This window comes from Pyxicephalus adspersus, chromosome 7 (genome assembly GCF_032062135.1).
Source record: "Pyxicephalus adspersus chromosome 7, UCB_Pads_2.0, whole genome shotgun sequence".
NCBI classification, from domain to species: Eukaryota; Metazoa; Chordata; class Amphibia; order Anura; family Pyxicephalidae; genus Pyxicephalus; species Pyxicephalus adspersus.
Window position 1 is genome coordinate 35731600 of NC_092864.1, and position 13270 is coordinate 35744869.

General features: G+C 35.8%; 1 protein-coding gene across 1 annotated transcript in view; it reads right to left on the reverse strand.

Annotated features, from left to right (window-relative positions):
* Positions 1-288: 288 nt before the first annotated feature.
* The window catches only part of LRP1B (LDL receptor related protein 1B), a 500403-nt gene continuing 487421 nt past the window's right edge, over positions 289-13270 (reverse strand). The window contains 5 exon segments of the mRNA XM_072419083.1: positions 289-795; positions 2277-2375; positions 9617-9761; positions 10954-11044; positions 12100-12176. Coding sequence (XP_072275184.1) covers positions 655-795; positions 2277-2375; positions 9617-9761; positions 10954-11044; positions 12100-12176 — 553 coding nt within the window. The 3' untranslated portion in view covers positions 289-654.

The following is a 13270-nucleotide window of genomic DNA, read 5'->3' on the forward strand; positions in this document are numbered from 1 at the left end:
ATCAAAAGCATTAATAAGTCTATTGATCAACATAATTTTAACCTCTTACAGAGAGCAGCTAATGATTCATCTTTAACGACCCTTTGATAAAATAAAAAATAAAAAAAGGCATAGTTGATGTTAATTCACGAATAGTCTTCAGTCCTTTGTTGACGGCTGTCACATCTATTGTGTGTCTGTATTAATTATTGTAATGTATCACCCAAAAACAAGCAATTATCTGCATATACAATTAAAAAAGCCTAAAGATTGCAATTCAGACCAAATGCTAACAAAGTGACTGTCATCTTTTTTTTGTTTTTTTGTTTTTTGGATTATTTAATGAAAAGACAATAGTGAACCTAAAAAAGTTCATATAAAATGAATATTTCATTGTCTTACCCTACAAAGGAAGAGTGTCCTTCGATTTAACAAATAAAACGGTCTTCTATTACAGCAGCATCAATTTTTTTTTCATTTAAATTGTACTGTAGTGCAGTTTATTTTTCATAAAAATACCATACAAATGGTCAGTCTAGTCATCAGCAAAACAAACCAAAAATGAAAAAAGAGGTAATGCTGATGACAAAACAATTAGAATACTGTTGGTACATAGAAAAGTAATCATATTTTATACATTTATACAGAGTAGAAAAGGTAACGGAACAGCAGAGCTTAAGCCACAGTCTCCCGGATAGCATTTTCTATTTTCTTTGGAAGAAGTTCACGTCTTTCTTCTACGCTGATTAAGGAATTCCGACAGTTGTGTCCGTCCACAAATAGTTTTGCATACACTGGATTGGAGTAATTTGTTGGCTGTTGAGATAATGGACAGGATAATAAGATAAACGGTATACACAAACCAATGCATTTTTCTAATTTTGCATTCACAGATCTATTCTTTAGTTTTACTGGATGTCCCCCATCATGTATTATGGTTTGGTCCTCTGACCACCATATTACTACTGTGCCCTGTAGTGGGGGGACAAGTTTCCAATACCTTTTAAAGCGTTGGATTCTGAATATTCTTTAGCCACCACTATAGCTCTTCAACAGAGTAGGGACAGGGAAATATTAACACTCAAGTTTTTAAGTTTTTTGTCTACAATTCTTCTTTCAAAGTAAAATCCTACAAGTCTTGCTGGTGCCATCCTTACCATGGAATAAATCATTATCACTATACACCAAGCTTCATCATTTAGTTGTCAAGATTCTACCTTTAAGAAACACTATGCCCCTGGCAAGTCATGAATCCTGATGAGGAAGGTTATGGCTATCACTTGCCACTACTTTCTAAAAAGTAAACTTGTACTTCAAGATAATAAACCATGAAATACAAGAGCTGCTTCTTATATGCACCTTTTTATTTAATTTAATTCTCTTTTTTTTCCTGACCTACGACTGTTTCTGACTTTTTTGCTAGCTCCATCCATTGGGAGCACAAACCCTTGTGCAATGGGAATGCCGTTAAGGAGGCAAACATATTAGACAATAGAATAGCAGTTTACAAGATGTAGGAAAAGGCAATGCATATGCATTGAAGGTAATGAATTTATATGCACTAAAGGCACTGAATTTTAAGACTATTATAGATTTACTGTAGAAGTTGCTTCCTTTTCTCATACTGACTATAATTGAAGTTTGGTACTGGGCTGACAAAGGGGTGGGAGAATATACTAACTTGTGTTCTAACTTGTAAAAGGGTTCCATCAAAAATGGTCAAGTAGTCCTCAAAGAGGCCAAATGTTGGTTGCATATGAACACAAAAAAATATCCATATGCCATTGCCTGTAATGCTATTCAATCAATTGTGAACAAGTTAACACTAAAATGCACCTGTCTGGACATTGTTTTTCACGTATTGTTGTGGGGAATTTTCTGTTTTTTTTATTTTCAGGTTCATTACTTGTCAACTCATGCTAAGAAGAGCAGAAAAAACTTAGCTTTTAGTGGTGTGAGTGGCTTTTGTTAGAAATCCTTTTTGGAAGGTGCCAAGTGGCTGGACATGGGAACAATAAATACAAAATAGATCCACCTAAAGAAGATAGGTAACTTTCTACTAGTTTCTTCTATTGATCTTCTCTTTTTTAAAAATTTTTACAAATACATTTTTTTAGGAAACAAACAGTGAAAAACAAATTCACAGGAACACAAAATTACATGTGGGAAACATTCATTAAACTTTACAACATCAAACAAAAGATTTTGATGATTTCATGATGGAGTTGTAAAAAGATAACAAAAATACAAACATACAATAATCATGCAATGGGGATGTCAGGTGAAGAAAGTCTCACCCCTGGTGCTAGCGGTCCTTTCAGATCTGAATTTAAGTAGCTAGGAGGCACAGTGTGGGCTAGTTTGAATGTGGTAGGCCCACCCGCTATGAACCTGGACTGTATGCAAATAATAAATATATTAGTATTGGGTTCCAATGGAATTTTTTTTTACAAGGTTTATAAAGACTTAAAGAGGTAAATTGAGGCGCTTAGCAGCTTTAGTAGCAAAAACAGTTTTTAGACATTCCTACTAAAAAAGAGGGCTATGGCATTCAAGGGAGAATAGAGGCTTTGCAAATTTACACTTTCTAGAGCAGTCACATTTTCTATCAAGTTTAAAGGGACTTTGGAAAGGAAAAACATTGCAAATAAGCATTTAAATACTTTAAAAAAAAGTTAGTAATAGGGTCTTTTTAAAATATGACCTTTTCGGATCAGAATCATGATAAGAATCACGTTTTATGTTCCAAATGCCCCCCCTCCCCTACTGTGTAAAAATGTGCCACATTTGCACATGTCCTTTAAAGATGCTTTTCTGACATGAACATACATGGTTTCTAAACAAATGTAACAACATTTTTAAAAAGATTATATAGAAATAATGTAACTATTATATAGAAATACTGTGACAACTAATTTACAGTGACTCTTTTATGTGATACATATGGGGGATGTCATTGCTGGTCCCTCCTGCTGAATGCCATGTTTTGGTCTATGTTTTGCTTTAGTATTTCTAAGTCACAAATGCAGAATAAGCATGCCATAAATAAATGTCAAAAACACAAGAATACTTTTTTCTTGTTCTCAGAAATGAAATGGTCAGCAATGAGAATTCTCTATATTCCGATATCCCATCACGACTTAAAGTTACTTTAGAAGAGATCATAGCTGACCGATGGCTTTACATCACTGACATGAAATCTGCATGCAGCTGGTGTAATAGGATCATCAGGGACTCAGAATGTATAATTAAATGATAAAGACCAAGCAAATGGCATTCTTTAAAGAAGAGTTCAGTAATGGTGGCGACCATTTTTGCCAAAATCTTCACAAAGTTCTTTAAAAGTTTTCCCTGCTATGACAAAGCCCAATTTCTCTATTTAATAAGGAAGTACAAAGAGCATATAGGAGGTGCAGTTACACATAGATGTTATTCAAAAGATTTGCTTTATAAAGTAGCAGACTTGACATTCACCTTAGCATTCCCTGCTGGAGAATCTTCCAGGCCCATGTATTACAATGGCAGCAAACAATTCTCCAATAGGGAATGTTTCTGTAAATGTTAGATTAACTGCTTTATAAATAGACCAATGAGTTTTATCAGCTTTGACAACCCAGGCAAGCCCAAAGGTGAACTCTGGTTGCAGGTATTTCCACACTGCACATTTCAGGTCTCTGATAAAAGTTAATTGCTGAAGAAAATATTTTTAAACATTTTTACACATCTGAAAGTTTACTTTATTGCAGAAATATGCTAAAAATAGTTTTGTTTTCTGCAATGCTGAATCTTGAGCTTATATGTCAGAGCTGACTCACAGACTTTTCAGTATAGTCCAACTGCTGAGAATGTTACAGATATATTTGATGTAAGAGATTCTATTTTTAAAAAGAAAACAAATACATGATGAAATTAAAAAAAAGAAAGTAAAGTTGTTTAAATATGAGGAAAGATCAGGGCTTTGGTTGCTGCCCCATATTTATTTTGATGTTGAAAAAAAGAAACTCAGTTAACAGAGTAACTGATCACTGTTTTTAGAAGTGGTGTATGCAGCCCATTTAATTACCCACTCCAGTGGTGATCAAAAGCAGTGATAATTTCAAGATGAAATCAGACCAGAGAGTCACTGATCTCCATTGTGGCCTATGACATTTGGCACTATCAAATTGGCAAACAAATCTGGCAACCTGCGCCTTGTTGACTTTACTGACATTTTTACTGCCAAAATAACAATAAGTTTTGAAAACAGTTCTTTGATAAACTGGTGACCATTCATTGAGATGATAATCATGTCTGCTCGTGGCCACTTTTATGAACATGTTATTGCCATTATATCTGCAGAAATAATGCAATTTTTCTGTTATTAGCATGACTGGCAGCTTTAAAAGATGGACCTCAATATGTTTTTTTCATATGGCTGCCTTTGTTCCTGTTGGGTGGATTTCCTTTAACATTCTGTTCTGTATAACACCTGTCTAGCAAGAAAAAAGGGGGCTTAGACCTGGGATGGGAGAGTGGATGGGTTCTGGCATCATGACATCACTATGGGGGAAGCTTTTTCCTATTTGAGTGACACCCAGCTCCCCGTGTATGCACCGTCCGGAGCCGGTAAATTTAGTGGTCCCTGGGTCTGAAAAGTTTGGCAACCACTGCTCTAGCCTTTGCATCAATAGGTCCTAGACACACATTCCAGGGAAAAAAAACTATCCACGAACAGTTTGTATGCCCCCTCCCTCAAAACTGCCTTAGACTGTGGTTATGACATATGACTAAAGTAGGGGCATTAGATTGTGACATGTGGCATGACGTGACTATGGACTTTGTAAATCTCTGCATAATATGTTGGTGCTATGTAAATACATAAAACAGCCAATGATATTTGAAGGTTCCAAGGGTACCTTTTTCATCAGAGCTAATAAACCAGCTTTAAGATTTTTTCATGTTATCAAATTATAACCCCTAATATTACTAAATTCCAATTTTTTCACCTCCACCTTCTTCTCAGTCCAGTGAGGGTAAGGAAATCTTCCTAATGGACCCCCAGAAGCTGAATTGTTATTAAAGTGGCCACCTAAATCTAAGCTTTATTTGTTGGATAGAATCAGCCTTTCAAATGTCAGAAATGTATTTGTAGTGTTTGCTTTTAATTGGCCTCCAGGCTCTTCTGTAACAAGCTGAACCGGTGGAATAACAATAGACAAGTGCACCCATCCAACACGCTCTTCTTTAATTGTGCAGGAAGACAAAAAGCCGCAATGAAAAAAATTCAATAAGGAAACTACCCGACTGCGATGTTTATATTGGTCATCATGTCTGTACCCTGTCTAATTACTTGTCATTTTATCTATAATTACCCATTTACAAGGACCTTGCTGTTAATGATGTTAAATGTTAGTCAAATTTAATTTTCCACTAAAATGAAAAATAGCAGGTTTCTGAATAAAGGGCCCTCATACCTGATCACCAACCAATCTATAAAATCACCCATTGATTTATTATGAATTTAAGGGATGATCTCAGTTTTAAAGAGATAATAAAATATTCTTACAGATTTTTGTAACAATGTAATTGTGATCAGTTGTATAGAAATGATATCATTGGGGAATGATATCAAATGAAAACAAGAGAAAAAAGCATTTTTTTTTTTTTATTTTACTCACCTACCAGGGTATGCAGCACATCAAACACTGGAGGAGGTGAATTTGTTAATATAACATATACACACTAATTGGCGAGTGCTCAAATAAAGTGTCTTCTGCTACTACTACTATTTCAGTTTAGATATTCTACAAAATAATGGCTGTCCCTGTCTTATTGTCACATTGACACCCCCTAGTAATAAGGTTTTTTAATTGGATGTAAGTTATTTTGTTATTTTGGAAAACAACAAAGATAATCATCATGAGCTAGGACTGCTTGCAGCCCAAGCATTGTTCATGGCGATTTTGTGGGTTGCATTGTGATATAAAATAATTTGATGAAAAGTTACTGCTTTAGATTAAAAATATTGATACATTTTTTTAACAGCAGCGAGGATGAAAAGGTATGGTTGTACGGCTGTTAAAAACCACCATGACGTTGGACGAAGCCTAAAAGGTGACCAGTGAACAAAGATAAAGCAACTATAAGTAAACAAAGCAAAAAAGCATGTTGTTACAGATAATGGTTAAATATGTATCTAATGGTATCTTTTATTAAACACAGAAGAGTTTTGCTCATATAGTAAAAGGCCCAAACTAGTGAAACGGAACTCGGGAATATTTACCTCTCCGCATTCAAGCACCAGGCCCCACCATCTTCCTTCTGGTATTCTTCTTCAGGATGATCTTCAGCCATTTCGATTGCACCTTTCCAGGATGATATTTACATACAGCATCCTGGCACATGCAAAGGAAACCAGGAATACCGGATTACCTTGGCAACCAAAGCTCATACTGCGCATGTGCAGCTTCACTGTTTGCCAGAAACCTGGGGCAATCAGGCAGGCTAAGCAGGCCCAGCAGTAATAGGTGGGCAACTGAGGAGACCAATGCTCACCCCTCAAAGCAGAAAAGAGAGAGAGAGAGAGAGAGAGAGAGAGATGTTGAGTATGATACATGGTCACTTCCAAAAACAACAGGGCCAAAGGGTCTGTAGAGGCAGTTACTCCGGAACTGACTCTTGAACATCCAGAAGGAACAGATGGGCAAAATGTAATTTGTATACAGAGGTTCCCAGACATCATTTATTAATGTACGCTGCTGGATTGATGATCAGCTGATTAGAAACGAATGCTGTGATTTCCCATGGAAGAGAGTGCAGCTAAGTGCCGCTCGCTAGACTGAACCCACCTCCCAATTTTGATAGAAAAGAATGATGCTGTGTTTATAGGTCTTGCTCATTTATCTCTCACTAAAAACAGTCACGAAAAGCAATTGCCAGTGACAGTAATCTGAAAGGGCTTAAAATTGGGCTATTTAAGGAGGAGTAACCAGGCTGTTCAAAAGAAAAAATGGTGTTATTTAAATGCACATAGAGTATTTTTTATGTTTTACCATTTAATAAAAAATATTACTTTTATAACCAACACAACCCCTGTATTTACATGTCCTATCAACATATTTATAAAGTGCCAATGAGCCAGAAAGTGGTGAACACAATCTCAAGACAGATCCTTCTTTCTTTTTTCAGACACATGTTGTCCTACACATGTTGTTCACCTCTTTATCATTTGGAAAAAAAAAACGTTTGGAACATTTATCTGTTCTCCACTTAGCTTACAGCAAACCTATCATCTAATTTTCAATATTATGTAAAAGTTAAAAATTGTTTACAATTTTTTTAAATATATATATATTAGCCATCCCACCCCACCCCACCCCACCCGTCTCATCTTTACAACCGTGGTGGTAAAGACTGATAGGAAAGCCCGCAGCCTCCTGGGATACATATGTCACTTATTTCAGGAGACTGTGGGCTGCATCTTTTGCCTATGCCTGAGATTTGGCATTCGTCTTCAATGGGCTTTCCTCTAATGTAAAAAAAAAAGGGCTCAGTCTCACACATGTACGGTGAAATCAGCACCTGTATTTTTTTTTATTTTTGGAGGAAGACACCCTATCTGATCTTGCACCTGCACAGTGCGAGATCAGGAGACATCAGGAACCAGGAAAACGAAAGAATGAAGATGGTGGTGCTGTAAAAAATGGCAAGTCCCAGACAGAAGAGGGAAGCCAAGACAAACCTGGGATTCACTTGATGAGGTGTGTACAGGGACTTTTAAAGGTGTGTGATTTTTAAAAATTTTTATGAAACCTTTACTTTAATAAAGAAATCTAGCATAATAAAACATTTGAAAAAAAATTGGTAATTTTTTAAGTTTCACAATCCATTGTAGTTACACAGAAAACATTTTAATGTTTACTAACCTAATCCATATTTAAACTTTGGTCAAGTTCTATATTGCTTTTAAACGTACATAATTCATTCCATCTTTATCAGAAACTGCAAGCTTTAGCAATGACAAACGCTTTTATGTTTTGAGACCGGATATAAAATTGTTAAAATGGCTGTAAAGTACAAAACGTTATTACTATTGCTCTTAGTCCAAATCTACAATTTATTTACAGTTGCTTAACCTTCCTACGCTGAAAAAATACCCGAACATAATGAGAACTCTATTTCAATAGCATCTTTTTAAAAATGAAGCAGATGAGAAATAAAGGTTTTGCACTCTGTATGAAAATTGAATTTTGCCGTGGCATTTATAGAAAAAAAGTTTGCCAAATGATACACATTTTTGCTTCCTGATGCACTTAAACGAATAAAGATGTCACTGTGCTTCATAAAACGGAGGCATGCATGAATACAAACAAAGATAGGAATTTACATCAACTTCAAACTATGATGGAAAGTTTTGCTAAAAAAATTATATTTGAGTTTCCCAACCTTTTTTTTAATCATTAGAATACTTTTTGATGGTATTTGTTTTGGGGGTAAGCACCCAAATTAAATCACATGCATCACAATCTAATAACCTAAAACTTTAGTGACCCAAATCTGACAGTATTTTTTATGCCAGAAGATCTTTTTTATCAATCGGGATAAATAAGATCTTCTCGCGTATAAAAACAGTTCAATCTGTTTAAGCCCAAATATTTTATTTATTGGTTAAAACCAGTATCACTTCATATTTCTGTATGTTAAAAGTTTGCATTTAAAACCTAATCCTGGATGCCAGGGAGAAAAAGGTATATGTTAGTGTGTTCCTCAATAGCCATAACAGATATGAATCTATATTTGTATACCTTTGGAAATTCAGATATTATCTTGTAAAAGTAGTGATGACATCATCAGTGTGCTGCATATGGACCCAACAGTCCCATCCATTACAGAATGGCTAAATCATTGGCCTGGATCAAGCATTCACAACTATGTACACATGCTAGATGATTGTCGCCAGAGTCGCGATCAATGAATGGCTCTAGCATTTTTTGGTCTCCCAAAGTGGTCCTGGAGGACTGATGAATGACCAAGTGGGGACAACCACTATACTCAAGGGAGAACAGTTAGGTTCCACTCTCCTGGCCGCCCCCATTTCCTTTCCATAAAACAGGTCAGGGATCTGTGTACAGTGCTTGTTCACCAGTAAGAACATCCATCAGTGCAGGAAAACTACTGAAAAAGTGAAATGACCTGTCAATAGTAGGTATAAAAATTGAACACATAAAGTGGAGGGTTTCTTAATGCATAATGGTAACCAAAGGTACTCAAGAACATTATGAGAACATTTTGCACCAGTCATTGAATGTATTATTTACAGGAATGGGATTTTTTTTCCTCTCCATGAAACAAAGTGGTATTATTACAGGTGGTTTTTGTTTTGCTGTCCTTTTGGCAAAATAAACATGACTAAATTAAAGATTGAACTTATTATGTTCACCTTGGCCACATAGGTACAGTAAAAAACTATAGCAGTTCTTCTCAGTTCTTCAAATATAGATTCAGTACAGAGTATAAACAAAACGCTTGAGAAAAGCAAATAGCCAATAAATTCCAGTTCATACATTTCCAGTTTCACAGATGAAGAACACATAAACTGTCATTGGTAAAACAAACCAACATTGCTCTCAAGAAAGTGTGTAGAAAGACAATATATTACCTTGTCTAGCTCTATGATAAAATTAGGGTCTAATAGCGTTCCATCATTGTGACTATGGTCCACCTCATACATATTATAGGATGGATTTCCAATTTCTACATTCATTCCGCCATTGATTATTGGTTGTCTTCTTATGGTTTTTGCCCTGTTCCCAGAAAAACATTCAATAGGTTAGTGATAAGAAGGACAAATGCATCAAAACTTTTCAATCTTAAAGCTAAACCATGCTGAGTGCTAGAGAGTCAGAATGTGGTTTATTAGAACTGAGACCAATCTCTTGTGTACCTCAACACTCTGTACTAGGTCTATACTAGGACCCAGTCTATTTACTCTGTTTTAGGGATATAACTTGGTGGACAAGGTTTGTGATTTTGTTGGTAATACAAACGTGTGAATTAGGGTTAATATCCCTGGAGGTTTTTGTAACGTTGAACATGATAAAGGGTTGTTAAAAGATTGATTAAGGCAGTAAAAACTGCATTACAATGTTCCTAAATAGGTAAGTAATACATTCAGGAAAAAAAATCCTCTGATAGGGAGTACAAGATTAAAGGTACATTGTTGGCCAGAAGTACAGAGGAAAAGTTTTACAAGTGATTATTTAAGATGATTACAATATATGCAAAGTGGCATGCAGGGGAGAAGGTAATTAAACTGTAGGATGTATCAATAGAGGAATTGCTAGCAGGAGGAAGAAAGTCCAAGTTCCCACATATAAATAGAATTCAGGAGTGTAACAATGGACACCAGCAGGAGGAAGGAGGTCCTGATTCCCTATATAGATTTTAAGTTAGACACCATTTGAAATCTTGTGTTCAGTCCTGAGGACTTCGCTTACAAAAAATTAGGGATAGGATGAGTCCCAATATTGATAATATGGGCAGGCAAAATTGTTAAATTTTAAGGAAAGAAACATATCAGGGCAAAAAAAACAGAAACCTAATGTGAATGAGAAATAAAAGGGAAATGGAACAAATTGGATTACTAAAAACACTTTGTTTTGTAGCGTGTGGACACTTAGGGCTCGATTTATAAAACAGAGAATTTGACATTCACTCAAACATTCCCTGGTGGTGAGTCAGTTACTGTCATTGAAACACATGGACATGGAAGATTTGTCACCAGGGAATATTCAACCTTGCTTTATAAATAGAACCCTTTGTCACTATGAGAGGAAGGGAGTAGAAATGAACAGTTAAAAGCCTTACAGTTTTTAATTCTTTTCTATTTTCTTCTGAAGCTAAGAAGTTATGGCTAGATTTTTTCACTTTGTACATGGGTTGCTGTTCTTCAGAGAAAGTTTTGTGTTGATGACATCTGTAAAAATTCTAACTTACCTTCTTCGTCTTTTGCACAGCAGAAGACCAATTACCAAGGTTGTTATAAGGGTCACAAGAAGAACCAGGGGCACAATTATCGCGATGCTACCTATCACACAAAAAAGGGTTACAATGGATTATTATAGACAGAAAATTGAAATTTGTTCAACATGGCAGCACGGGAGTAATGTAGCAGTGTGATGTTGGAGCTAGTTAATACAAGTGACCCCTTCTGCAGGACAATTGCTTGTTCTCCTAGAGTTTTTCTGATTTTGCTGTGGGTGCCACAGGCATAATTCAAAGATGGGTAAACAATATCAATCAAGATTTCCCTGTAGATCTTTGAATGGGACTATACTGGGGGCATTAGATTGTGAATGCCAATGGAAGATGATATGCCATATGACTGGCCATCACAGGTAAATCATATAAAAAAGTATGTGGATAACCTTCCAAATTACTGTGTTCAGGCGCTTCCAGTAAAAGTTAATACTACAGTATACAAAGACATTTTAGACAATTGTACAATTCATACCTTGTGGTAACAGTTTGGGGAACACTATTTTCTGTTCCATCATGACAGTTAGCCATATACAAAGGTAAATCTATTAGAACATGGCCTCCAGTCTATTCAATACCTTTGTGATGAATGACAGCTAGCCAACTGCTAGCCTAATCTTCTCAATCAACTTTAGTACCTGACCTTACATCTGTTCTTTTGGATAAATCCCATAGACACGCTCGTGAAAAGGCTTCCTGGAAGAATGAAGGCTGTTATAGCCACCCACAAAGGGAGTTGGTTGCTCATTATTAATGTTTATAGTTTTGTATTGGACTGTTCATCAAGTTGACATAGGTATGACACAGGTGTCCACAAATCTTTGGTCATATAAAATATAGTGCCATTTGTTCCATTTGCATTACAATTAATAATGGTTTATAATGGGATCTGTTTTAACAAAGTATATTAAGCCTTGCTGTTCACAATAGGAATATATCATCATAAATGTTTAATGTATGCCAAGAACTGCAAAAGCAGATAAATGTGCTCTGTCTACAAAGCCCTCTGTAATCATTACTATTAGGTCAGAAACTTGCTCAGATTATGTTTTAGGCTTCACAATAAGTTGCCAGTAATTGTGGATGCTAATTTGAGATACTCACTTGAACCAGCATTGTCAGACTTGCTGCTCTTGGGAGCCGGCCTCTCACATTGCTTTCCTGACCAGTTGGCTGAACATCTACAAAGATCCAATTAAACAGCAAAATTAATGGATGCCAGCTGCTAGCGGGCTAACCTGCTAAAAAGTATGTCATAAAAACACTAAAAACTGAAGACATTTCAAGAATAAAAAAGTCAGGATGGTCTTGTCTCTTGTTCCTTTTTTTTTCTTAAGAAACACAAACTTGTTTCAAAGTTTTGTAAAATGTGAAATAAAAGTTTGAATGTAAATGGATTCTATTTAGCTTCTGCTGCCCAACCAAGTCCTCCAGGGTCATCATGATTATTTTAGGATTTGCCTGACAGACAATAATTGAATTCACTAAAATATGCCTGCAGTTATATCACGGCTGATATGTGGCCCTTGAGGACTGGTGCTGGAGAGTCCAAATCTGAACACTTAAAGGTTATGCCAGGACAAAGTAAAAAAATTGGTTCAGATTGGTTGCAAAGAGGACTTGGCCAAGCTTATTGGAAAGGGTGAACAGATATGCAATTGTTTCCAAATGTAATAGTAAATAGTATAATTGAGTGAACATTTTCTTATATCCCTAGTCACCTTTATCAGCATAGTCAGATGCTTATTAGCCAAACATCATACACAATACATAATACTGTGTTAAAATAATAATGTTGGCAATATCAGGGGACTATGTCTTGGCTGACAGGGACCATCAAACCTAAGAACCATATCATTTTTTAAGAAAAAAAGCCATAATGGATTTTTATTGTTTACATAAAATAAGTATGACACTGGGCTTGTCTACTAACATCATAGTTTGGCATGCCAATAAGATTGGTTTGCATATTTTTTTCAACAATCTGACCATCAGAAGATCCCACAATATTACAATTTAGGGTAGTTAGCAGTGCTCCGTGGTGCCTCCACCAATTTTCTGTCCAGCACAGATACAACCTGATTATATAGAGTCATTTTTAAAACTACATACAGCTATTTCAGGCTTGTTGGACACCATCAATAAAGAAGACACCACAAAGAAAAGAAAACATAAGCTTATATATAGTAAGGCTTGAGAAGCTATATGACAGTTTAACATAATTATGGAGTGGGACAAAGGTAAACAGCAAGACCTTGAATTATCCTGAAATTAA